The sequence below is a fragment of the Poeciliopsis prolifica genome, unplaced genomic scaffold (assembly GCF_027474105.1).
Source record: "Poeciliopsis prolifica strain line A6 unplaced genomic scaffold, Auburn_PproV2 SCAFFOLD029, whole genome shotgun sequence".
Taxonomy (NCBI): domain Eukaryota; kingdom Metazoa; phylum Chordata; class Actinopteri; order Cyprinodontiformes; family Poeciliidae; genus Poeciliopsis; species Poeciliopsis prolifica.
Window position 1 is genome coordinate 3,400,241 of NW_026562404.1, and position 27,027 is coordinate 3,427,267.

At 41.3% G+C, this 27,027-nt stretch overlaps 2 protein-coding genes across 3 annotated transcripts in view; both read right to left on the reverse strand.

Moving 5' to 3' along the window:
• rerea (arginine-glutamic acid dipeptide (RE) repeats a) overlaps positions 1 to 12,757 on the reverse strand; it is a 169,542-nt gene extending 156,785 nt beyond the window's left edge. Inside the window, exon 1 of the mRNA XM_055049881.1 lies at positions 12,444 to 12,757. The gene's annotated coding sequence lies outside the window, so the exon portion shown is untranslated. The remainder of the gene's footprint in view (positions 1 to 12,443) is intronic.
• A 2,038-nt stretch (positions 12,758 to 14,795) lies between these two features.
• Positions 14,796 to 23,997, reverse strand: eno1a (enolase 1a, (alpha)). Of its 2 annotated transcripts, none has more exons than XM_055049779.1 (12): positions 23,866 to 23,997; positions 21,474 to 21,568; positions 18,462 to 18,557; positions 17,925 to 17,983; positions 17,590 to 17,659; positions 17,361 to 17,494; positions 17,048 to 17,270; positions 16,556 to 16,753; positions 16,261 to 16,462; positions 16,064 to 16,172; positions 15,376 to 15,434; positions 14,796 to 15,296 (listed from the first exon to the last, which is right to left on the reverse strand). In XM_055049779.1, the coding sequence occupies exons 2-12, from the start codon at positions 21,556 to 21,558 to the stop codon at positions 15,233 to 15,235; spliced, it is 1,299 nt and encodes a 432-aa protein (XP_054905754.1). In that variant the 5' UTR covers positions 21,559 to 21,568; positions 23,866 to 23,997; the 3' UTR covers positions 14,796 to 15,232. The 2 variants fall into 2 exon arrangements, with proteins under 2 accessions (XP_054905754.1, XP_054905755.1); XM_055049780.1 differs by lacking the exon at positions 17,925 to 17,983 and adding an exon at positions 18,263 to 18,321.
• Positions 23,998 to 27,027: the final 3,030 nt, after the last annotated feature.

The following is a 27,027-nucleotide window of genomic DNA, read 5'->3' on the forward strand; positions in this document are numbered from 1 at the left end:
GTCTGGTCGAGTGCTCGCAGGGGAGACGCGGAGATGGAAGGATGGAGGGACAGAGCCTCACCTGTCGCTGTCCTCTATTTGTCTGAGCTTCCCTGGAGGCTTTTGAGCTGCTCGCTACAACAAAGGGGGACTTATGGGGGGGTGTGAGCAAAGGGAAAGCGCTCTGTGGCAATCCACAGACAGCAGAGGGAAAAATGGACAAGTTTACAGGTTTACAGGTAAACAAGGGGAAGAAACCGAGAGCAGAGGCAGGCTCTGTTTCAAAACGACAGATTATAGCTCAGATCTGAATAACATAAGAGCCTTGTTTTCGTTTTAGTACTCAAGCTTCTTTCAAGGCTTTTAATCCCACTACAGTTGCCTGCTAGTTTCTTCCTTGTCTTGAGGAAAGGCAAGGAAGATTTGAATGCCTCTGTGTACCTCTTTATTTAAAGTCAAAAATCACAGAAGACGTCCCTGAAAGTTCTGTAATCAGGCCAATATTTTTATCATTAAAGAAGATAGAAAGTTACTGATGCATCGCTACCTTCATGCCAATTATTAAATAATTAACTATTGTCTGCAGGTTCAATTTAACAGTTTTTAGGTCACCATAACACACTGAAACAATTTTTTTTTCTTAAACTAGAAATTTCTTAAACATTTTTGCCACTGATTACACGAAAACACTCTATTTGGGGACACAAAGCAATTTCCAGAGTGAAAATTAATGTGGATAGCAAAAACACTAAATGCACTGGCCCAACCTCTAATTTGACCTGTGTCTAGGAGTGCAGGATATTATCGGCATGGTCCGTCAAAAAAATTCAGCGACAGAAAAGCCGTTGTTTTTATATAACAAACCAGTGACCAAGATGCCTGCAGCATAAGACGTCATAAGAAACTGTTAATTATTGATGCACAACTGATGTGCTTTTCACTTACTGCTTGTGAAAACGTCGAGTTTAGTTTTGTGAAGATTTAAAAATTTGCACTGTTTGACTGTTGTCGTTGGCTTGGAGAGAGCCGATGAATTTGACATTAAGCATAATGCAAGTTGAAAGTGCTACATCATTTTCAGCCTCCTTTTTGGCATTTGCATTTGGTAAATTGATAACGCAATATTTTAATGCCACGGTAGAGAAAGACGAGGTAACAGTAACAAGGTAGAGGAAAAAATATTGGTATTGGTTATCGGCCAAATGAGTTTTAGTCTATTGGCATTTGGGATATTGACTAAAAATCCAAAATTGTGCCTCCCTATCTCTAACTGTAAAGTCAACATACGTTACAAAAACCACAGCAGATTAAATGTTTGTGGTTGTGCCAAAACTGCTACAGAACCTCACTGAAGGTTCAACGTTCTACTTTAGACTTCACAAATGTTTTTCGGCATTCTTGTTGTCTTGTTTTGTTCGCAGCTAATCTTCTCTGAAGGCTTTATGCTAACGTCCCATACTCCCATACAAATAAACAATCTGCATTTGAATATAAAAGTAAACCAACAGCATGAATTTCCATCCGAGAAGTAACTACCCACAGCAAAAACAAAACAAACAAAAAAATCACTTTAAATCCAGTATAACACAACTTTGACACTCTTTTCTTTGGTGATCTATTATTTATTATCTAGTCTCTTGTTTATTACAATCATTTTTGACCTACAGGTACATCGGCAAAATGTAACCAAATAACTGTTATGCTTTAATCGACCAACCATCATTTTGCTAATTTACCATCACTGAATCTCATAGACTAACACTACATACACTCACCGTCTGTTACAACATTTAATATCCCTTCAGTAAGTCCAGGATTAGGGAAACAGGCAATACAACTTCCACCAGGAAGAACCTGGAGTTGTGCAGATTAATTCAATGTGACGATTTAAACACATTCTAGGACAATCAAGCGAGTTCCCAGTAAGATTTATCTATGAAAACGAAAGGCAAAAGAAATATTCATCAGCAACACATCAAAACTTTACCGTCGAGTTCAAAGACGGCGCCGCACAGGCAAACAGACATCAGCTGTGCACGGCAAGATTTAACCTGACTTTCAAGTCCACAAAGGATGACACAATGTTGTTTGAGTATGGGCAGCAGATGACAGGAGTAATTTGCCACATCGCTGATTTGAAAAGGAGCCCTTGAAGATGACACAGAAAGACAACTGTATTGTCATCCTAAAGAGGATCTATGAAATCAATGGGACGAGATCAATGCTGTCTCTCCCTCTCTTTCACGGCACTTTACATAAAATATAATAACCGTCACAGAGGCCACCGTCCAGCTCACCGATTTTCTGCACGGCGTGTGCAGACGTCTACACAGCTCATTTTGCCCCAACGGTTCAGAGGTCACTAGCACAACTTCACACGCAAGGAAGGACGAAGGAGGAAGCAGAAAGTGAGAGGAGAAAAAAATAAAATAAAAATCCAGAGGCAAGTCAGAGCCGAAACTAAAGGCAGCGGGAGAAAAAGAGGGCTTGGGAGAGACTAGCGCAGTGTCTTCATTAGAGTAGAGAAGCTAGCCAAGCACTGTGGTAAGAGCTCCTCATCCTCTCAGTTAATTAGGATTTCTGCTGCTTCATTTTAGGGCGAGGGACAGGATGTTGGAGGCTTGATTGCTTTTTATTTCTCAGCCTAACGGCTCGGCTGCTGCTGCCGCCGCTTTATTAACAGAAGATCTTGCAGATTTACAGCTTTGCAGCAAACATCAATTTCAATAATTACAAGAAAACTGTTGGCAAGTACACAATAAAAACACACGCTCGCTTTCTCTTCCCCTCCCTCGATTCGGTCGCCATTCAAAAAAATATCCACAATTCCCACCCCCCACCCCTCTTTTGCACGATCTAATTTCCATAGATGTGCCCTTTTCAGGGCTGAATATAATAAACACACACTGATTTGCCTCAGTCGCACTTTAGCACTTCAGATATTTTACAACCGGTTCCCGGTCAGGAGGCGTGAGCAAATGGTGAATGCCACATTTACATTCAACATCCAAACATGAGTATTTCTGCTGTCACCAAACCAAACAGATGGGAGGAAAAAAAAGCTGGTTTTATGCACTACGCATTATGCTAGAGGTGTTAGTCAAACAGCCAGGCAAGAGGACCTGCCTGTATTTCGATTGATCGGTCACAATAGGATCCAATAATAAACATTTTTAAAAAATAGTATGACTTTTCCCTATTTATTAAATGCATCCAAACACTAAGCTCAAAATAAATGCATCAACCAAATGCATCTACGTTGGCTTGAGAGAATCAAATAGAGGTCAGAGACATCTGCCTATGGATAAACAATAGAAAATTAAATAATTTTAAGAGTAAACTTTTTTTCTCTTTTTTCTGTCCTTTATTTATTCTAAATATAAATACAAGAAACTATATAAATAAAACTACTAATGATTATTAATTAACTAAAATAGGAGCTGGAAAATTGGAAAAAAAATGACTTGTTTTCCTTGATTCAAACCTATTACCGCTACAAAAAAAAACGTAAATTTTTCTTTTATCTTTTACAGTACTTACAAATAAAAAGAAAACAAAAATTATTATTAAAAAGAAAATGTGCACAGGCCATCATCGGTGCATCTCATACTTTTTGCAAAAACGCCACGTCACCCGCTGGGTAAATAATCCTCATCACTAGCGGCAAGGTATTTGGGATTGCCCTTTATTGCAATGGTAATGTAAGGCTAATGCTGCATGCATGAGAACAAACCGATCCCAGACAATAGGTGCAAGAAATCACACTTTAAAGACAACAGTTAACGGCTTCAGCACAGAGAGCCACAGTTTTCATTTGAATAAAATCAATAATTGTGTTGCCTTGCAGTATATTGCCTTCCTGTCATCTCATCCTGCTTACTAATGTTTCTTTCATGAGCCAGCCCACTGCTGGTGACATTATAGCTACAGCGCTCGCACAAGTCCCAGATGGATCAGTGAAAATGGTTGGCGTAAAACACAATTAGTATGGTCCATATGGCTGCTAGTGGAGGAGGAGCAGGAGGGCTCCCTGGTGGTTTTGATTGAAGGCTGCCTCTCTGCTACCTTAAAGATCAAACTGCTGTCATCATAATTGGACCATTTGAATTCTGCCACTTGCCTTGCAAAAGAAACGCAGCCCCACTTCAGCAGATTACCACGAAGCAGGAGGATTCTTGGTGAAATAAATTCACCAACCTTGACTGATCGCTCAATCAATTGCTCTTTCATCAAGATTAATGGTTCATATTGGATAATGGAGGAAATTTAATGTGAGGGGAGCATTACTTCCTGATTTCAGCGTTCAGTCGTATCGATTGGTCCGCAGCCCTCGTTTTTGACCAATGGAATGTGCTGATGGGAGAGCGATGTGTTCGACCTATGTAAACCGAGCTCAGAGTAAACGATTTACTGTGCTTTAGGCGCGTCTCATTCACTGATGGCTCTGTATGCCCAGCCTGACAAGCATTTTCTTGCCTGAGAAACGCAGACACCTTTTAGTGAGTAGAAGCGAACAACAACAGCTTGAGGCAACAGATTTATTACAAATTGATCTATTAGATAGCACTGCTGTGCTTCACTGTTTTCTCTCTCCTCCTCCCTCTCTTTGTCTCTGACAACCTTTCCCTGATGATAGCTGGAGTGTATCAGAGAGGAAGTGCTACAGTGGCAAATCTAAACCCAATCCTCAGAACTCATTTTCTCTGCGCCGACTCCTGGCACCGAGGTGCAAAAGACAAGACGTCCATCTTTACGCCCAGTCGATCCGACGCAACAACCTCGCGCCCGACCTGAAGCCTCAGCACTCGATAGGGTCGTCTGAACTGCAAGGACGATCAAGGACGAGCTGCACAATATCACCAGGTCTTTTGCTCCTGCCTACATAAACCCTGAGCCCTCGCCGTCTTTCCTGACACCTCCACCAAAACGTCAGACTCAAAACAGAGCCTGGTGTGTACAGTCACAACATCAGTCCGACGCCTGGACTCGTCACAGTTCAACCAGCCCCCTTATCAAAGGATCTACGCAATATTTAGCATCCGGGAAACACAAACGCACAACAATGAGAGCTCTAACGGACACTTTAATTAATGACCGAGCCAAGCTGGTCAAAACAATAGACTGCTGCTATTGATAAACCACTCCATAAAATAATCAATTGAATCAACGATATTGTTTAGACTTGTTAATGAAGGTTAACTTTCATCACCACGACAGAAGTCAAATATTTCAAAGTGGGCCGGAAGGGTTACGCATTTTCTAGGCACAAAGAGTCATTTTATAGCACAATCAAGGAACTATGTGACCTTAAGTCGTTATGAAAATGCTATTTTGAAAATGCTATCATGATCTTGATAAATGAAAAGAAGTCCAACCCTGGTGGTTTAGATCAAAGCACATTCATGTGTTTAATTGGTCCAGTCAAAGTCTAGACCTAAATACTTGCAACTGGTGCAGCGAAATTGTGGTTCTTGTTAGCGAGTCAAAAATCTGGAGATTTTTTGTGTGCAGCAGCACACACAAAAATCTAGGATGAAAACAGGTCCAAATAGAAACAAAATATCACATGTTCCTGCTGAAAGCTTCAGGTTAAACTAACAGCAGGAGGTTATGTAGTCCACTCAGCCACATATATTTGCTGAAAAATAGTAACAATGAGTGCTGATAGAAAAGTACCCAGTCTATTGTGCTTCTTCCCTTTAATCACCTCCACCTTTTATCTGTGCTATACAGGAAGGGAGACCACAGAAAAGGGCTTTCGGCAGAGTAAGTGTGTATCTGTGTGTCCCCTGGAAAACTTCGACGTGTTGGAATATTCCAGGGATAGTGTACATGTCCATATAAACATCTTGAGGCGCGCAGCTGCAGGGTGTGTGCAGTGTAACACTGGTGTGCATTGTTTGCGTTTCTCCACCACGAGCACCATGCAGTGTCATTACATGAGGCAATCTCTTACCTAATCAGTACTGACACACACACACACACACACACACACACACACACACACACACACACACACACACACACACACACACACACACACACACACACACACACACGGCACAGTCCTCCTCCTCCTCCTCCTCTTCACAGACCCCCACCCCACAACTCTTCTCTCCTTCTCCTTCGGGGCCAGCCAGCTGATTTCATTTCATTTTTCTCTCTAACTGAGATGGCGAAAGGCTGGCTGTTAGTTTTGACTTACAATTTATGCTTTTTTTTTTCCACGTCAGTGACAAAGAGCTACTAATAGGATCCCTTGCACTGAAAAACGGGGTTGTGACCTGAATCTTATGCAGCCTTTTTAGCCTTTCAGCATTTGGGGGAAAAAAAAGAGAACAGAAAATACTGAACGTTTCACTCGCTCCCTGAAATCTGTCTGTAATAAACTGTTACCATTTTAGCTCAGATTTCCAAAGTGATTTGTTTAAGTGCAAATATATTGAGCGACATGATTGTTTACTTCTTCCTTTAAATCAGGAGTTCACATTAAGATCAAGCCTGTAAACAGTTTTGACACAACGGCAGTGGTCATTCAGCGAGGAGTACGGTCCTCGCTGATAGTCGATAGTCCAGTTAGGGACAAAACCTTTAATTTTTAATTAATCGTTTTTTGTTTTTTTTAATCCAGATAGACGATCAAGTATTACTACCGGCATTTTGATTGGTCTGGGCTCCAGAGGCGTTAAGAAAGCTATTTCTCTCTTTCAAACGCGAGGTAAGAATACATGTTTCTTGATAATTTTAAATAAATTGATTATAATCAGGTATTTTCTGATCATTTCTCACATATTATGGTGACCAATGATATTTATCTGAGCTGAGTGACTGTCCAACCCTTATATTACAGTGTTTTTCTATTTTACAGTGTTATTGTCTACCAAGATATTGTTTTTTTCTCCAAATCATTCCAGCAGATTATTTTCAATTCTTTCTCCCTTCTCCACAACATGTAAACAGAAATGGAGTAGTGTCAGTCTTTAGCAATTGTAGGATTTATTTTTATGTCTTTGGTAAAAAGCCATGAGCCACTTCTCCCTCCAGTTAGACTCTTGAGTCTGTTTTGGTCGTATGACCCAGAATTCCTTGCGTCATAGACCACTTCCTGCTTTAGGCGCGCTCTCCGGTCATTTATCCATTCAAGCCAGAGTTTGCTTTAATCAAACCAAGGCCTAGGTCTGATGGCAGGCCAGAGTGAGATTACGCATTCACACTCCCCCATACGAACCTGACCTTCTACACAAATGAACTAGAGTTTGATTAAAGTGGACTAAGCAGGGCTGGTGTGAAAGCAGCATGAAAGGAGGGAGACACCAAAGTTTGTAAGCTATCTAGGGGTGTCACCCTCTTCTTCATGTGTTTGTTTTGCTGTCGCGTCACATCTTGAACATCAGCCAAGCCTCTACTTCCAGTTCCCACACTCTCCATTCCACAACCACTGATGTGTGCAACTGGCATCAGAATGTAGCCAGTTTCAACATCCTAAATCCACCACAGAAAGCCGCGGCGACGGTAAAACGCGCTCTGCCTTATTAGTTATGGTGCCTGCGCGCATGCCAAGCCAACCAGGAGGATCCGGGCGGCATTTGCGAGATGAAGATGAAGCCGACTCGCGCAGAAAACAGATTTGATCACATCTAGTACATCAAACGCCACCGGCGGCATGCGGCAAGACAGTTCGCAATTGTTAACACGAGCGGCGCTTGCCGATACCATCTCCTTGGCACAATTGTTGGAGCTGCGGAGCTAGGCCCGAATCAAACAAAGATGAGAGAAGATGCGGCGTGCTTGGATCTCCTCTTATGAGAGGTGAAGGGAAGCTGTCACACAACACAAAACGCATCTAGTCTTTCCTTTCTCTGACATGCTGAGGGACTGAAGGGGGGGGGGAGAAAGAAAGGCGAGAAAGAGGCAGGGGAGGGGGCTGCTCGCCTCATTTCTGCCAGTGTGCCCTGTGCGTGTCAGTCCAATATCTTAAAACAACACATGCACGGCTTTGCTACAGCCAATTACCCTGCTCTTGGCACGGGAACTGAAAAACATCTTCGGAGAACAATAAAGAGAGCTTGGCTTGTTGTGCGTGCTGTCAGTAAGTGCTGACAGATTGTTATTTTTAATGAATATACAGCACTTGAATTGCCCATCAAGAGGTCTTTGAGCGAACATTGCTCCTTTGTTAAGGGCATTAATTTTCTGTGTAACCGCCAGATATCTCGCAATGAAACAGATACTCAGGACTACAAAGGAAAGTCTACTTGCCTCCCCCTTTTTTTGTCCGTTGTCTTGCATTTGCCACAAGTACGCCTAATCATTCGCGCTTGATTTCTTAGCAGGCGCTTGACAACATCTGGTTTGCCTGCTTACCCACATCTCTCAGCAACCAAACAATGTTGAATGAAACAACAAATCAGCTCTAATCACCTCCTCTTTCAAGCGACACGGTAGCCTCTACAGTTCAAGCTCACCTCGACATCATGCGCCATGACACAATGGTACAGGTCGAGGCAGTCGGGGAGAACAGGAGGATTTTAAGGTGAAACCGTTTCTCATAACAAAAGGCGAAAAAACAGCGAGCTGCCATTTGTGTGCAACATGGTAATAATGAACACCAGACCGTGTGCATTGACACGTCATCCAACAAAGAGGTGTCGGAGCACAGGGGAGAAGGGATTTTCCTCATGATTGTCTGGCCTTTGCCACATATTACTCACAGCCAGCAGCCATTACTCAAACACATACTAGTCATTAAAGGGAAATAGTAGGTTTATTACACTTCACTTATCATGACTCCGCTGCTACAGCAACCCCACCGGATTATCCTCCCATCGGCAGGGTGTGTCGTCGGATGTGCGATTTTGCAGACCACTCAAAAAAGCAACACGTACCACCTGACAGAACCACAAGCGCCACAGCAGAAGCAAAAGTTCTGCTTTGAGCCAGTCTAAATTATCCTCCACACAAACCCTGAGGAATTTCAGCTGAACAAGAACCACCCATTAAGGTGGTTTTCAGGCAGAGCAGTGGTGAAGCAGTAATCAGCGTACAGCCGGTAATGGTAGATCTCTGTACCTCAGCTCAGCAAGTCTATATTTTAAATGGTGAGTAAAGAAAACCTAAGTCACAGCCAGTGGAGGTTGCCAGGATGAAATACAAAACACCAGGAATCTGAAATATGATGATTATTGAGCTTAGCAATGGAAAGTGGCTCATTAAAGTCAAAAAGAGATAATAATGTGAAGCCAATCTCCTGTTTTACCCAAATATTAACTTGTCGTTTTACACCACTCGCATAGTCCAATCATTATCAGCTAGTAGTAGAAAGAATATAGTGGGATTGGTTGTTGATAATCACGAGCCATGTTACCAGAGTCATGGTAAACAGAGGGGTTAAAAAGAGGGATTCTCCCAGGGAAGTAAAAGCCTGGCGGGCCACCAGGCTTTACTTGTGCTCCCACCAGGCTTAGCATTACTTATTTATTCAAGTCTTTTTAAAATGTCTGCATTTTTTTAAGACTTTATAGTTGGTGTTCAGGTGTTACTCTTCCAAGTTTTCAATAACACATGATTATCAAGTGGTATTTTCAAATTTCCTGTCAACTGTAAACATTTTTAACTCAAAAACACGACGGGCTGCTAAATGGACTGAACTTATGCAGCGCTTTTCCAGTCATTTTGACCACTCAAAGCACTTTACACTGGAGTCACATTCACCCATTCACACACACATTCATACACCGATACGCAGGCCGGTAGGCAATTTGGGGTTAAGTGCCTTGCCAGGAGGCACATCGACACGTGGCAGGACAAAGCTGGAATCGAACCTACAACCGTCCGATTGCAAGACAACTACTCTGCCAGACAGCCACAGTCGCCCTGCTGAATGAATGACTGCACCCCACAACTGGGCCGAGCAAGTTTCTTTTGGGAAACCTTGAAAAAGTTATGGGTTCACAACTGCTCAGTTTTTTTCCCATATCGATCCAACAAGAACAACATAATCTATCAAACCCCAACTGTCATCATGATATCAGTGTGCAACATGGGAATCTAAAGGGACGCTTGGATCAGCCAATACATGATGGAATCGGATTTAAGCTGCAGTTTAGATTCTGTGTGTCACCACTCTCCATGTCCGCACCAGATGTATATTTTTGACAGGTTAGAACTCACAAAAATTGTGAGAACGCTGTGATTACGGAAAAAGAAATATTCTAATCGACACTGTCACTGCAAAACTCAGCAACACAACCGCAACCAGGCTTGTTCCAGACGTTGCGCGGCCCAAGCTGTTCTAACAGTTTAAAGTCATTTTAATTTAATCCCAGGAAAACCTGAATGTTCTCCATCTGTGTGGAGCATCAAGTGCATCAGTGCCCCCTGCTTCACCTGTTGTAGTGCACTTATAGTCCGCTGGCTGAACGAACGGTCCAACGCTTTTCTTTCTCCTGCTAACAAGAAATACAAACTCTGGAATATGTCTGGTCACAAGAAACGCATAGTTATTGTTGGGAAACTAAGATAATGGTTTTTTTTGAAAACCACAGCTAGTAATCTACAAGTCTGTTTGAATGTTTGCTCTGTCCAAGCGGAGTCAAATATAATAACCCGCTAATTAACAGCTGCTACAGATGGCATTATCATATCTGTAATAATTAATGTTACTTTATTTTTTCCTTCAAAGGGAATTGTTTTTGATTTTCTATTTTAAATCAAAAAAATCATCCTGGTTTAACCTTGCACAGGCCAAGCTGAGGATACAGATACTTGTATTCTTACTTTAACGTAACACCTTTGATCAGTTCATGTTGTTGGCACTTCCTTTTTTAATTTGACTTCTCGTTACAAAGTTTCTGTGCTACTAAACGCATATCTTTGACAGAAGCATGGAAATGTATTATTTTTACCACCTCAATTAAAAGAGCACTGGAACGAGTACAACACACAAACGTCATGAAAAGTCAAGCTTCAAGCAGACTAAAGCAATATAAAGATAAGATTAAAAACAAACATGACTTTTTGTCTGTTTGATGTGGTTTTTACCAGTTCATCAGTTACTGGACATGATTCAGCTGGAGTCAGCACAACTGCATCCCTTCAGATGATTATGTAACAACTGTGACACACCGAGCTACCAAACAACACCACATTACAAACCACATGTCTGTATGAAGTTTCATTTTCTGCACCGTGCCTCCTCTGTCCTGCGTGCCGTTACTCACAGATGTGAGCAGTTGCCAGGGATTATTTAGATGCTTGGAGAGGTGCAGCGGCACAGCACAAAACCTTTCCTCTCTGAGCTACTCAATAAGATGTTTGCTTAAGCCAAATGTTGTCAGGAAATATCTATGAAGGATTTCCCTGCATCCAGCCTAATGGTTACGAGTGAGAAAATGCAGATGCTGTCAATACTGAACTCTGTTTCTTTTGGGACACTGAAAGGAAAACAAATGTTTCTCTCTCCTTTGATCTGCTTGCATATTCATTAGCTGCAGTGAAATTCAGTTTATCAGGCAAAAAGGCTGGGAAAATACCAAAACACTGCCACAAGCAGCAGAACACACTTTATATTTTACAACAAAAATGTGCAGATTCTGTCAGAAGAGTTCATCTGAGATCTGTATTACCCAATGGAGTAAAAAAATATGTTTGTTTACTATTACTATTAAACTTGCATTACATCCCTCCTCCTTTAATTATGCAACTCTTTGTTAGCTAAAAATGCAAATCGTGCAAACGTAACTACTGGACAGTGCATCTTTAGTTTTGCAGTCATTGTTTTTAACAGTTTACAGAGTTCTTTCTGCATCATTTGTTGTCAAATTTCAGCCACACAGACATTTTGCAAGTTTCTCCTTTATGTTTCCACAACTCAGCAAAATTGTGCAGTCACCTCAGCTTCAGTATGGTCTAAAACCAGGCCATGTTGTCATCTCTAGTAACCACAAACTACGAGCAGCACAACAGCAATTAAGGCAAACACACAAAGCCTGCAAGTTAGCTTCGCAGGCTAACGTTTCCTGGAGCTAATGACAATAGCTCCTTGGGCTCCGTCTACTTCCTGGAGCAAAGGCGCTTCACTGAGCGAGTTTGAATTACGAGAGCACCTCTCGTCCTGCATGTGAACAGCACTACAGCATTATGTAAGCAAGCAGTAGACAAAACAATGTAACGCTGCGTGCTTTGCACGTCCTCCACGCGAACCGGCGTGAACGAGCCGTTTGTTTCCAGGCATTAGACGGCACCTCGCTGGCATTCCCCAATCAGTGCTAGTCACTAGCCGCTAACATTTGGTCCACCGTAACCAGCAACAGTGAGGGGCAAACAAGCAGCTACCAAACAAGGATGTGCGTTCACAGCACGGCGTTCCCACACTACTTCCTCACGCTTGTCATGTTATTATTATTATTTACTGCCGCATATCAAAGGTGAAAAGAAAGAAGCTGTTTGCAGCTCACGGCACTTACCTTAAAGAGCTTGCTCTACAACATCTGTGATTTGTTTGATGAGAGACTGCCACAACAAACAATAGCAGCAGCAGCAGCAGCAGGGGCAATTAGCCAACGTTAGTTAGCCAAGAGTCGCCACTACAACAGTAGTAGTACAACAGCTGCAGTGCCACCTGTGTGTCTTTTTCTTATGTAGCTGGAACTAAGCGAGCGGCTTTTGGAATAATGCTGTCATAAATGATGGACTATGAGAATACAGAGGGAGTAATCGTTGCCGGGATGCTCAGACTGGTGTGTATGAGAGGTACTCAGCATGACAGCATCCTTCTTCATCTTGGGGTGAAAGCAGTTAGAGGAGGAGAGAGGGGGGGGGGATTATCAAAGTTCAACCGGTGAAATACCGCCACCCACTGGTCAAAGCTGGGAACACCACGCTTATCGCTGACTTTTTCATCTTGAAGAAAACCAGCACTGTGACTCACATTAGAATAGAATAGAATAGAATAGAATAGAATAGAATAGAATAGAATAGAATAGAATAGAATAGAATAGAAGTCATGTACCGATGAGCAGAAGCTGGCAGCAGCTAGCAACATTTACTTTAGAAGCTTTTTGTGCTTGTAGGAGTGGTTTTATTCCACTGTACTTTTTACTTCTATTGGAGTAACATTAATGATTGCTTCTGTTACTTGAATACCATTTCTGGATGCTTGTTTCCTGCTCTAGAGTCCATATGACCTTCTGACTTGTCTAGTTTAGCTCTTTTCTGTACCAGCTGCCATTTACCTTCAGGAAAAGCTCATGTCAACATAAACAAAACAATCCTAAAAGAAAATTAAATTACCTTACCAAATTGCAAGGACAAAAAAAAAAAAACAACTTTAAAAGTAACCTACTTAACAATTGCATAAACAGGGGAAAATAAAAAGGCAGCTCTCAGCTGCAGACACGGTCTGTCCAAAAAGTGAGATTACTTCCAGAGTACAAAAGGCCTTTCAAGCCTGCGCAACAAATGAGGTTGTTTGGCTGCAGTCAGTGTATGGGGAACTGCTATTGACGATTTGCTTGAATCCTGGGAAGCAGGGACAATATTTCTTCTCTGCACAAAGAGGATGCAGTAATGCTCTCCCTCGTATCTTCACTGAGTGATGATCAAACTTGTTTGACTTTATCTAGTGAAACAAGACAATTTGTTTTTATGTTATGCCAAACACTGATGGAACTTACTGGTGTTTAAGTTTCATTTAAACACACACACACACACACACACACACACACACACACACACACACACACATATATATATATATATATATATAAGTACATATTGACAGGATCTTCGACAGTATGCAAAATCTTGTCAACACTTTGACATTCATATAATACTTACTGTAGGTTTTATGTGAAAACCAATTTGCAGTAAGTGTGTAATCGGCCATGAATGTTATTTTGTAATTAGTTTTAATTCACCTAAAGTTGCAGTGCATTGTCTTGATTATGTAAAATCTGATATATCAAATGTCATTCTGCTTTAGCTTTATCTGGAAGTATTTTTAGAGTAAATTCTCGGAGTTCTTCAGTAAAATAAAATAAAAAAAACTAAAAATGGACTTAGACGAGCAGTACACTGTAAATTAACGATTTCTGAGTAATTCAAATTTATAAACTTAATACCAAACGTCAGGACACGCCATTTCTTTTTAAAGGCAAAGCCCTGTCCGATTCACGTTTCATTTACGCTACAACTGCTACGTTCCGCAGTTTTCTGACGTCAGAACGTAGGTGAATGGTAGCTGCATTGCAACACTATGACCACACGATGGCACCAAAATCTTAAAGGTTGAAGTTAAAACTCCTTAGTGAAATTTATCACGCATCCTGGCTCATTGAAAAACTGTAGCATTACAGTTTGTTTAAATCCATAAACGTTGCCCTTTATTATTGTAAAAACAAAACAAAAAAAAACGTATGGACTACATGTTTTGTCTTGATAACATATTTAGGGCAAGGAAAAAAAATCTCCTTGATGGTTAAACAATGTAGACAGGTTCAGGAAGGCATCAAACAAATTAAATTGGCGTGGCACAAACCCAGCAGACTGGTGCCTCTAGTGAATAGAGACTCATCTATCTTGGCAGTCTTCAGTAGAAAGCTCACGCTGAGCCTTTGGATTCCTGCACCCAGGGGACGGACAGAAATGGAGTCTCACAGCCCTGAGCTCAAGTTTCAACCCCTCACAAACTTGTAGCACTGCGAGGAAATGGTTTATACATGAAAACGTTGGTTTCTGGACAAGTGCTCCCCTCGTGAATAATATTTTAATCATGATGCAGAATGTTTGTGCACAGGAGGAAAGGAATACAAACCAGACACTTTTGAAACTATATTATTTATTACATATTTCTGTAGGGGCTTACAGCAACACGAGACCTTGTCAGAGGCGGAACATTGGACACACAGAGCTCTTACCACTGGTTCAGGCAGATCCCCACTAGTTACCTTTGCTCAAATAATCAGAGGATCACAATAACTACAACTCACAGGAAGCTTAAAGAAATCACAATAATGAACACCAACAAGGACCAACACTATTCAGGAGCTAAAGCAGATTTTGCAGATGAGCTGAGCCACATGGCTGTACTGGGACATAGCACCGCTTTTTCACGCCGTAGACTTGGACCTTGGATAATAGAGGCGTCTTTTCCTTCTTCACTCCATACAGGGCAGGCAGATCTAGCGTGGCGAACATGTGTGGGGGATTATTTATGAGCATTGAACACACAGTGGCCCGAGGAAACTGACCCGGTTCAGATGGGGCGCCTGAAGTTCTTGCCGGCAAAACGGGCCTTGTCACCAAGCTCCTCCTCAATCCTGAGAGAAAGTTACCATTTCAGACTCAGAAATCGAGGAATTCATTTAGGAAATGTGGAAGCTTGAGGCAAAGTCTCACCTAAGGAGCTGGTTGTACTTGGCCAAACGCTCAGATCGGCAAGGAGCGCCAGTCTTGATCTGCAAGAAGTTCAGCAATACATTACCAAGGGTTCATACACTTCACACAGTAAAATTCAAGCATTTACAGCATGTTTCCCACTTTGAGATAAAAACAGTTTTAAAAATGACAGTTGGATAAAGTTCATTATTGTTAGTTCCTTGTGATCATATTCTACAGCAGGGACGAAGTAAACTAAAATATAGAAAAATCAGACATCTCAATTTTATGTTTTGAGATGTCACTAACAAAAGAATACCCCAAGTTTCAATAATGTTTAAAGTGTACAATACAAGAACTTTTATTTCGGTTATACTGATCAGCAAGTCATTCAGAATAAAAATTCAACACATTAAAACAATCCAAACAAATCATGTTAAAGTGAATTAACTTTCTGCTCAAAATAAATGCTTAAAGTTACTTTACAGATTTTATTTTCCAAGTGTTCTTGTCTAAAACGAGAACATTTAGTCCAATCTCAGTCCTAATACAGCTTTGCTACATGGATGAAAACATCTGGTTTGAACAGTACATAACATTTTCCAAATTAAAGTTTTAAATCAAACAATGCACTTCATCATAAACCCTGATTGGATCTGAAAATGAACAATGACAGTTTTGTTTGAATCGTCAGTGGTAAATCAATTACCTGTCCAGTGCAGAGGCCCACTACAAGGTCAGCGATGAAAGTGTCCTCGGTCTCTCCAGAGCGGTGGCTCACCATCACACCCCAGCCGTTGCTCTGGGCCAGCTTGCAGCTAAAACAAGGGGTGTGTTTCAATCTGCTCAAAGTGCATTTAATGCTTACAATTTAGTCAACAGAACCGCCGTGTTGTGGACACTCACGCCTGCAGGGACTCTGTGACAGAGCCGATCTGGTTGACCTTGAGCAGCAGGCAGTTGCAGGCTTTGTCAGCGACGCCCTTGGCGATACGTTTGGGGTTGGTGACAGTGAGGTCGTCTCCCACCACCTGGATGCTGGTGGTGGCTGTGAATTTGGTCCATGCCTCCCAGTCGTCCTGGTCAAAGGGGTCCTCGATGGAAACGACTGAGAAGACGGTGGATGTTTGGTATTTTGAGGCAAAGTAACTACTGTTGCCATTTTTATTCCCCAATAAAAGGAGCAGGTGTTAAAACTCACCTGGGTAATCCTTAACAAAGCTCTTGTAGAGGTCAGCCAGCTGGTCAGGGGTGATGTAGCGGCTGGGGTCATCTGGAGACTTGAAGTCCAGGTCATACTTGCCCCCCTTGTAGAATTCGGAGGCAGCCACATCCATGCCGATGACAATCTTGTCGGTGTAGCCGGCCTTGGCGATGGCGTTCTTCAGCAGCTCCAGAGCTACAGAGGAGCAAAACAATTCAGAATTTTAACCTAGAATTTGCCGCAGAAGCTCACTGCTGAATTCAAAAACTAGCAATGCAAGTCAAATTAATACTTTTATTTTTATATGCAAACTTAAATAGGATTGCAGCTAGACTATATTCTAGTAATCAATCTTGGGATTCGGTTAATAAAGTAACTTAAATTAATCAACCATTCAATTATTGATTCATCACGATTAATCTGATTAATCATTTCAGCCCTAGTATTAATTTCTACTCAGGATTATGCGACCTGCCATGTTTTTCACACCTTCTTTGTTTTCCAGGATGTTGGGGGCGAATCCGCCTTCATCTCCCACATTGGTGGCGTCCTTGCCATATTTCTCCTTGATGACGTTCTTCAGGTTGTGGTAGACCTCGGCACCGATGCGCATGGCGTCCTTGAAGTTGCTGGCGCCGACAGGCAAGATCATGAACTCCTGCATGGCCAGCTTGTTGCCTGCATGGGAGCCGCCGTTGATGACATTGAAAGCCTAAAGAGAAGCAGAAACGGATCAGCTTTCGAGTGCAATGACCTTTTGGATCGGACGATGTTTGGGGATGAATCCTCTCGGGACACTGACAGGCACAGGGAGGATGACATCGGGGTTGCCAGCCAGGTCAGCAATGTGACGGTAGAGCGGAACGCCCTTCTCTGCCGCACCAGCCTTGCACACAGCCAGGGAGACGCCCAAGATGGCATTAGCACCAAACTTAGCTGAGGGAAGGAAGAGAGCCATTTTAAAGTGATGTCAAAACTTTTAAAAGTCACAAAAGTTTAGTGACAAGACTTGTAAGCAGTGAGTATCTTACACTTGTTTTCTGTGCCATCCATGTCCAGCATCAGCTTGTCGATCTTCTCCTGCTCCACAACGCTCACATCCTGGATTCAGACACAAGAGGAAAAGTTCAACTGGAGCAATTCAAATTAAACTGGTTTGACTTGTTGATTAGGAGCACACACCAGTAGTAATGCCACCATCTGGGAACTTTACTGGGAATTTTATAACTAATGCATGTTATTTTTAGATACAAGAGGTGAAAGTTATTGTAACAAAGAATCATTTTACATGGGAAAACTGTAAAGTTAGTCCTCTGGTTAAAATATGTTCTGTTAAACAAATTAGCCAAACAATGAATGGTCCTACCTTGCTGACCAGTGCAGGTGCAATAGTTTTATTGATATGTTCAACAGCTTTAGAGACACCTGCAAGGGACAAGCAGACCATGACCGACAGACAGGAGAAGACCATGCAACGCAGGCCACACAGATGAACACAGAGCATCCGATTTATGTCAATGAATGAGTAAATTATTAACAGTATTATCCACTAATTCAGCAGTTTACTCCACCATTTACTTTGTTTTTTTTTTAATCTGTGAACATCTGTTAGTGCCTGACTGACATTAGTCTCCAGAAGCAAACTCATTCTCCATGCTGCTGTGCAGTGCAAAGAGAGTCATCCTTATTTTCCACTTTATTTACCTGGTTACATAATGCAGGTGCCAAGAACTCATTTATATATTTAACAGCTCTTTTGACTCCTAACAGGAGGAACAGAAATGGGGAAATTGAAAAGAAAATGTGATGAAGAAAGAGAGCAAGAGTTTATAGGAGTGTTGAAACAAGCTGAAAGGATGGAAGTGACCAGAGTTTAGAAAGAGAACAAACAGAGATAAGTTACCTTTGCCCATGTAGCGCGTTTTGTCATTGTCACGGAGCTCTAGAGCCTCATAGATGCCTGTGGAAGCACCGCTGGGAACTGCAGCCCTGAAGAGACCTTTAACAAGACATTTGATTTTACAAATGCTGCCTCATGGCTAAAGAAGGCATCATTTAAATGCAACTTCACCAAGTCAGCTTGCTTCCTAAATTATAATTCTGTGGTGCCCAATCTGAAACATCTGAGTCCTGTGGTCAACACCACAGTGAGTCAAAAGCACAAATATTTGTCTCCTCCAGTCTGAGGGGAATAAAACACGCAAGGAGGAAGTCGTGCCACAGATGGTGGTGATGTAATAAGAGAATTAAAAAAAATTAAAAAAAAAAAACACCAACTGAGCATGTGCAGAAAATCTGACAGGATATCGAGTCCTGTCTACACAAGCTCAAACCCACTTCAGCCAAAAGTGAATAAAAACCTGAAAGGGAAAAAAAAAAAAAAAGCTCTATTCGTTTTACTCAGTGGAGCAGCAGAGATTGTAGTCTGAGGGGATTTAGTGCTTAGGCCAAGGGGGCACAGTCGCTGTCGAGGCCCTAAGGTAATGCTTAACAAATCATCTGCAGCTAGAAATCGGCATGCAGCAGCAGGGAGCTGTAGGCTGCAACCAATCAGACCATAAATCAGGGGCTTTGCCTCTGCATCTGCCAAATCTGGGGCTAAACCAGTAAAAGTAAAAGCTGGCTGAATAAAATGCAGGCTGTTTACATACAGATCTACAAGTTGGTGGAAATGTCCAGGACATGAAATGGCACAATAATGATGGCCTGACTGGGTGCAGCAGACGCTCTCTAGGGTTTAGCTGCTGTCAAAACAGAGCTGCTAGACTTCAAAGGACGCCTTTATCAAAAAAAGTAAAAATAGACAAGTTTTACAGTTCACAGCACATGTCAGCTACCCTAAGCTGAAGAAAAGAATGCTGTATAGTAGCTCTGCTGTGTTTTTCAGGCCAGTCCACCTCTTCCATGTCAGTGGTCATTCAGGTTGCTTCATTATCATTCTCAGGACATTTCAGAGGGTTGAGCAACTTCCTTTGTTTCAACCCAAAGAACAGAAACGACCTCAAACCAATACAAAAAATAAATAAATAAATGGTGGGCAGGCCATTAGTTGATTAAATGGACAAATCAAAATCTCAGCCAAATGTGTCACAGGTTGAATAATTTACAGCTAAACTGAGCAAAGCAATTTAATTCAAAGATTTTAAACAGATTACTTTTCTGGGCCAAAACAAGTTTCCCATTTTATTTGATTTTTGACTTCCCAGTTCAACTTTAGAAGGTAGAATAAAATAAAAAAAGTTACCCTAATTTATGGAGAAAAACATAAGCTATTGAATTTTTATTTTACTAAAAAAAAAAAAAAACATGAAGAACAGCTTGTTGATGCATTTATAGATGTGTTTTCTTCATGCCAATCAGAGCCAATCAAAGAGAAAACATGAAACATAATTTCTGACAGGTTGTCCCAAATCTTATCCCAAATAAATTCAGAGTTTTGGTAAAAATGCTACATGGCGTTATGATCCAGAGCAGTTACAGTAACAGTAAGCTGCAGAGGCTGTGTGAAGTTACAGGAGCTATTTTCAAACATTCGGTTTACCTGATCTACTCTGCAGCTGTAGCAGCACCAGTCAACCAGCTGAACTGTCAACTTATGTGATACTTTCCAGGAAGACATCTTTGCAAGAATTACCAAAATATTTTCAGGTTTCAAGCCAAAACTGAATTTCAGGTTTTTCTAAACCTGGCTGGTAGCTAGTCGTTTCACTTCAGACAAAAGTCTGCAGCAGGTTCTTTGATGGAAGTGGTTTTGAATTCAATAAAAAGTGAAGGATTACTAGATTATTCCCATTTATGTTCTCAAACTTTATCAAATATCAACTTTGAGGTAAAAAACCCCAACATTTTAACTTCTATTTTTCAGTATTTTAATGTTTGGAGCAAGCCAACCCTTGTATTCTCATGTTTCTGGTTCAATCATAAATCTGATGCATAACCAATATTCGCCAATAGTAATGGACGACATTTTTTTGCTTCAAAACAAGAATCTGATGCGACTCTGGAAAAGATTATTGCTCTGTAGATAAAGGAGTTGGGCCATCACTGAAGCTGAGCAAGCCTAAAATAGAATCTCAACACAAAATATATTGCAGAAAGCACAGATATCCTCAACTCTTATGATTAATATATTAACTGGCATTAATAAATGACAGATCTGGCAATTAAGATTTTAATTGAGTCCATAACTAAAAACAATTAGGTTTAGATCAGGGCTCACCCTCTACATTGAGGATAAAAAGCTAAACCCCACACATCCTGAACATAAATCATTTAAACTTTTGCCTTCAGGTTGGTGGTACAGAGCAGCATTTGTAAAAACAAGCTACCAGATTTTCCTTCCCCACAACATTGCTGATGAATGTCAAAGTGTTCAAATCAATACATTTCAACATATTCAAATTTGTCTTTTGTGAAAATAGTTTGATATATTTGCAACAGTTTTTATTTCCTTTTTGTTGTATTCTAAACATCTGAGATGTTTATTCTGTTTTTTTGGTGGAAAAACAGAATAAATCTGTACCGATTCTGAAATACAGTCATTTAACTCTTGGTTATATTGGTCCACTTCTATTTCAGAGACTTGGACACTTTAATCTTGTCAAACATGGGCTGGATTATCGTGTGCTTGGTAAGAGCTCATTAAAAGAATACCATGTGTGATTTAAAGAAAATGTTAATGAGTGGGCATTTAGATCTACACACCCAAGAAATAAACTTCCAAATCACCTCTAAGATATTGAAATATGGAATAAAGCTGGATTAAAATTTTGCAGACATTTCCAGGTTTGGTAAATAGTAAAACCCCACATTTCTTACCATCAAGACTGAAATGTTAGAATGTAAATTAGCTTAGGAGGCAAACATCAGCAATATGTAGGGCTTATAGATGAGCCTTACAGTAAGACAGAATTACCTTTCTTGGTGTACAGGTCAACTTCCACAGTGGGATTGCCACGGGAGTCAAAAATCTCACGAGCATGGATCTTGAGGATAGACATTGTTCTTTATCTGTTTGGGAGCAAAAAGAAAGAAGCAAATACTCATTAGTTTAATGCAGCTCTGCAGGAGAGCAGACAGCCACACTGCAGTCTCACAGCAGAGTAAACAATGACTTGGCAAAAAGTAATCAGAATACGCTCCGGATCAATGTTCTTATGTCTTGAGCTGTACACACAGCCAGACTGATGCAGTCTGACCCAAACTGACGTTATGTTGAAGTCAGAGAGGTGTGGCTTCCTGCAGCAGAATAATCTCTGGAGGTTCATTCAGTTTATTTGACATGCTGGATTACACATTAAAAAAAAAATTCTTGCACAAGCGTCCTCTACTGCTAATAATTACACAACCATTTTACACTGCAGTATTTAAAAGTAAACGTAGCAGAGTGTGGGAGTGTGACCAGGCAGAAAGGAATTGGTTGGCCTCTTTTTATTGAAATGATATGGACTGCAGAGCTGAATGGTGCCCTAATCTCTGGCTGTTGCAGTAGCACAGGTCAGATAGGGTTTTCAGTCGGGATGTCTGGCCATGACGCCTGGAGCAGCTTATTGATTAGCACTCAGTCCATGCAAACCATTCCAAATGGAGACTGTGCAGCCAGATGAGAACCAATGGAAAGTGCTGGCCATAAAAGCCTGATTGGAAATTTGCAAACAGTACACACTCAAATACACAAATGGAAAGGCTGAAGTAACCTGGGGCTAAACTTCAATTATTTTAATTACTTTTAGCCAGCTACCATAAAATTAACCAAATTTGACCATTATGATTATGGTCAAATCTGATTATACTGTGGTCTGAATGTAGATTGAGTTGCATATCTATGCATGTGAAGGGACCCTGAATTTGAGCAAGCAAACTGCATTTAGGTACTGAAAACAGAGACTCATTCAATCAGGCAAAGACTGGAAAAAGACTTTTTTCTTGGTTTTTAAATGCATCTTAACCAGGAACACTGATCAAATAGCCGATTTATTTGCAATGTAGACACAGACTGGAACCCGTCTCTTCTGTTCTGACTGCTGGCGACGGTATGGTGCTGAACCGTCAGACTGACAGCAGTGCTTTCAGGACAGGGCAGAGGCTCAGCGCTCACTAGCTGAGGGTTGTCGCCAATAAAGTCTCCAACAACAAAAGGAAAGTTACTAGATTTAAATACCAGTTATTTTTAAGGGAAAAAAGATCTTGGTTCCACCCACTTTGGTTTATTCTTCCAAAATTTGTCAGATTTAGCTTTCACATAGGGTTAATTACACTTAAAAAAAAACATAATAAAACCAACTGTGGGATCATTTTAAAATTTAGATTTTCCGTTTGATTCAAACTACCCCAATTAAGAAATGAAGTCCATTTCACCAGGTTTATAATGAAGCCAATTAGGATTGGTTACAGTTAGCATAGGAAAACAAAACCTTTAATCAGCATCATCCAGGAAAATCCTCATCAGTCCATCTGCTGGGAAGCAGTGCTTCAAATTTAAATAAATACCACCTCCACTTTCCACAATTGACATGTGATATTGAAGTCATCCACGCCTTTTAACACTTAAAAAAAACAACTTCAATGAATAAGCAGGAGAGCCACCTGATGACAACTAAATGGCATCCATTGATAAATAATCAAAGACACCTGATACTTTCTCAAGAACTGAATGGTTGAACTAGTTTGATGAAAATTGTTACAGACCAAATAAAGTCCATTGCTGAACTGGATGAGTTAATAGTAATGATATAAACCATTTGATGGAAACTGACACAGGAGCCTGCACCGACTTGCTGCACAGTAATTTTCCTTTTCGTGTAGCAGACACGCCTCCGCCCCTGCTGCATTCAACTAGTAGTCCAACTAGTGTGACACCACCGAGTTCTCCAAACTCCAGCCTCTTAATAACGTTTTTTTTTTAACAAAATGGAGGCGCGCGTTCGCCTCAAGGTGGACCCGCAACTTGACACCTCCTGCTCCCCTCCACACACTGCGGCTCTAAATGGAGCGAGACAGCCATTCAGTTGACGGGCTGGTTTAAAAATAGACGATATGCTACAGGCTGCTGCGTCCTGAAGATACCAAACCCTCAGCAGTCGAGGAGGAACGCTGGGAAATCATCAGCTAACCGTTGAGGCGTCGGCTAACCCAAGGACAAGCGTCCAAGGATGCCTTCGACGACAAAACCCGAAATGTAGACTTTGAGAAGAGAATTAAGTGATGATATTAACATACGGCATGTACTAGCTGTGCGTAAGAGTTAATAAGTAGTAAGAGCTTGGTTAAAAGAAGAAAAAGAAGCAGCAAAACGCAGTTAAAGTTACCTTTCCGGCCTAACTGTGTGCAAGAACGGTGCTGCGTCTCTCTCGTGCGGGCAGGCAGAGAAGGCGCTCGTGACGCCGTGTGCCGGATGATAAGTGGACGGAATCAGGAATGACGCGACCTGATTGGCTGAGACTGAGTCACCACGCAGAGGCGCAGGAGTGAGGAAGCACGTTCACCGTCAGGCCTCTAAGGCAGGCCGTTATGAGATATAATCAAACCGCACTTTAACTGGTTGGTGAGTATATTGGTACTGAGAAAAGTTATGAGACCACAACGAAAAAGGAGCACAGAGTAATTATATTACATAGTATGACATTTATATTCAGTTACATTTATTTGTATTGTATCGATCCATAATACGCCGCCTAGAGGCACTTAACAAAAAAAGACATCCATTCAATCCTGTCAGAGAGATGTGTTAAAAGTCAAATACATTCCAGTTCATTATATCAAACAACTTAGTAAAGTGCAGTTTATTTTTTTAATTGGTGAAAAAGTTTTGTAAGGAAACCCAGCAAATTGCTTTGAGTTTAGCATTCCCTTCTCCTTGACAAGCCTGTAGCAACACTAGACATTAGATTAGATTGTATCATTCTGGTTCAACCCTTCATACTGAGCATGCACACAGCAACCGTGGAGAGAGAAAAAAACTCCCATTTAACAGGAAGAAAACTCCAGCAGAACCAGAACTCGACTCAGCGTGTACGGCGATCTGCGAAACACTGATCCAGGAGTACTTTCCATATTAACGGAAAAAAAAGAAGTTAATGGAAGTAGTTTCTCAATTAGTGGTTCATCTCGTAGAGGAACACATCATGAGCTTTGAGTCGGTTTTTAAAAGCTACAAGATGAAAGAGAGCAGGAGAAAAGACAGGGTTTAACACTGAAAGACAGGGCCATGTGTTGGATGGTTAACATGTGGCAAACGTGTTTGGCAGAACTCAGTGTGTTATATGATGCAATAGCTTGCCATACATTCCTACTTGACCGAGAAGAAGATGCGGATTTTCTTAATTGAAGCATCATAAGATCAACACAGACAAACACAGCGCAGGTTTGGCTTTTGAATTAAACAAAATGCCGCGGAATGTATGCCTTAACTAGTTTTAAGTCAGAATAAATTGAATGGTGGAGAATGCGGAAAGGAAGATGACGCAGAAACGAGTACGTGCAGAGGAGCAGGCAGGGATCTCCCGACTCGGTGTTTCGTTGTTGGTCACATGTTAGTTGTGGTCTCGTTTCCCGGCAGTGGCGCTCCCCGCTGCTCATTAAAAAAACATAAAATGAATGGAAATGCGGAAATGAATCACTTCACCCAGCGCGAGACGTGCACTAAAAGTAACACGTTTCTTTTTTCTTTTTTTTTTTTCCCTGTTGATTCAAAACATACTGACAACGGGTGAGCATAAAAATAAAGTTCTTAACCTTTTGATTCAATCACAGTTTTAAAAATAATTCAGCCCAAGCTTTGATTTATTTTTATTTTTTTCCTTTTTCACAAGCTGCACTGAATTAGTCAGAATGAATAGTTTGCGGGTTTTCCCCTCTACCCAGCTGCCGTCAAGTCTCTTGATGACACCGCGACTCTGCGGCTGCGCAGTCCGCAGCGTGCTGCAGGATCGACAGAGAGGGAATGACTCCTGCAGTGACCTTGAGACTGCAATGTTTTAAAGTCAGATGCGCCCCCTGGCGCTCACAAACTGTCACACACCAAACTGATTCCGCACGCAGAGTTCGATGCAGTATTCCCTCAAGAGTTATTGGTGGATTAATTCAGAAAATTAGAGCGTCTACAAAAGTCCAGATTAACACTTAGAATAAAGTGCACGATTTCAACCCGAAAAACAACTAAGTTGTCACAGAAAGCATGATAATCTGATCAGACGTGTTGAATAGAAAGAAACAGAGTCTCCAATCAGCTGGTTGCTGATTGCAGACGTAAACTCTAGAGACCCCTGGTGGATTATTGAAGACACGACAGATCCATATATATATATATATATATATATATATATATATATATATATATATATATATATATATATATACACACACACATACACACACTTTTTTTGTGCCGCTATTCTTTGCTCTTGGCCCTGGTAGATAAACTAAAAATGTGCAACAGATATAAGAATACACATTTAGTTCCCTTCTATAATATGAGAGGTGGCTATCACTTAATCCTCACACACGGAAAGAAAGATGAAAGTAATTTCCACACAGCTCTAAATACCTAAGCCCAAAAACATGTCCAATTTTGCAAAACAAAAGTGGAAAATTCCAGTTTGGAAAGTCTTGAGCCCGAGTTTAAAATTTAATGATACACCGGAGAAGACTGTGTACAGGACAGGTCGTCACAATCTGATGGATTAGAACAAGCTTAGCAAAGGAGAGCAGGCAAATATTACAAAGTCAATACGAGGTACGCTAGAATATGTGAGGATTTGGCTTTTTCCTGTGTGTTAATTTAGGTTACTGTGTTCTGTTGCCCGTCTGTGTATTTAAATCCACCTGCATTTCTTGTTTCCTTGGTGGGTCTATGTCTAACGCCATTGTGTTTTCTGTTGCTACGAGTCTGAGCTCCTCGCCTTCTGCTCACCTGTGCTGCCTGGATTTTGTCAATAAACCACCATTTTCTCTACTACCTGGGTCCACTGCGTCTACCTTACCACTCTACAACTGCAAAGCATGACAGTAAACTCCTACCTCATCCATAAATAAGAATTTAGTTGATATGCACAGAACAAATGTCAAATTGAATGTGGAAAAAGTTTTGAAATTATTAGTCCTGGTGTCATTTTTTTTTTCAACAGAAAAAAGCTGGTACTTTTAAGAGACACTATGTGTCACTCTAGGTTTATGTCTAACAACATTCTCTGTGGGGTTTTTGCTTGTGTGAATGTAAGTGCCATCAGTCACCACTAAGGGAGGCTGCAGCCTAGAAAGTCTCTTGTCTTGTGCAACAACATCTCTGGACTCGCAGCAAAATAGTCGCAAAGCATGCCTCTCACAGCTGGGCCTTCGCGACCCAGACAACCCCATGCCACTGCCCCAGCAACACCACCGCTCACACAGACACACACACAGAACGTCTCAAGGCACTTTGTTGCAGTGCACCTGCACTAGTCTGTCAGCACGACCACACAGCCCAGCCTGAT

What these genes read in the sequence shown, in the direction of transcription:
- eno1a (XM_055049779.1), bottom strand. Translation starts at nt 21,558, where the DNA reads ATGTCTATCCTCAAGATCCATGCTCGTGAGATTTTTGACTCCCGTGGC. An exon ending in CACCTGCACTGGTCAGCAAG is followed by an intron (nt 17,660 to 17,924) that starts GTAGGACCATTC and finishes GTCTGAATCCAG; the next exon opens with GATGTGAGCGTTGTGGAGCA. An exon ending in CTTTGTTAAGGATTACCCAG is followed by an intron (nt 16,463 to 16,555) that starts GTGAGTTTTAAC and finishes CCGTCTTCTCAG; the next exon opens with TCGTTTCCATCGAGGACCCC.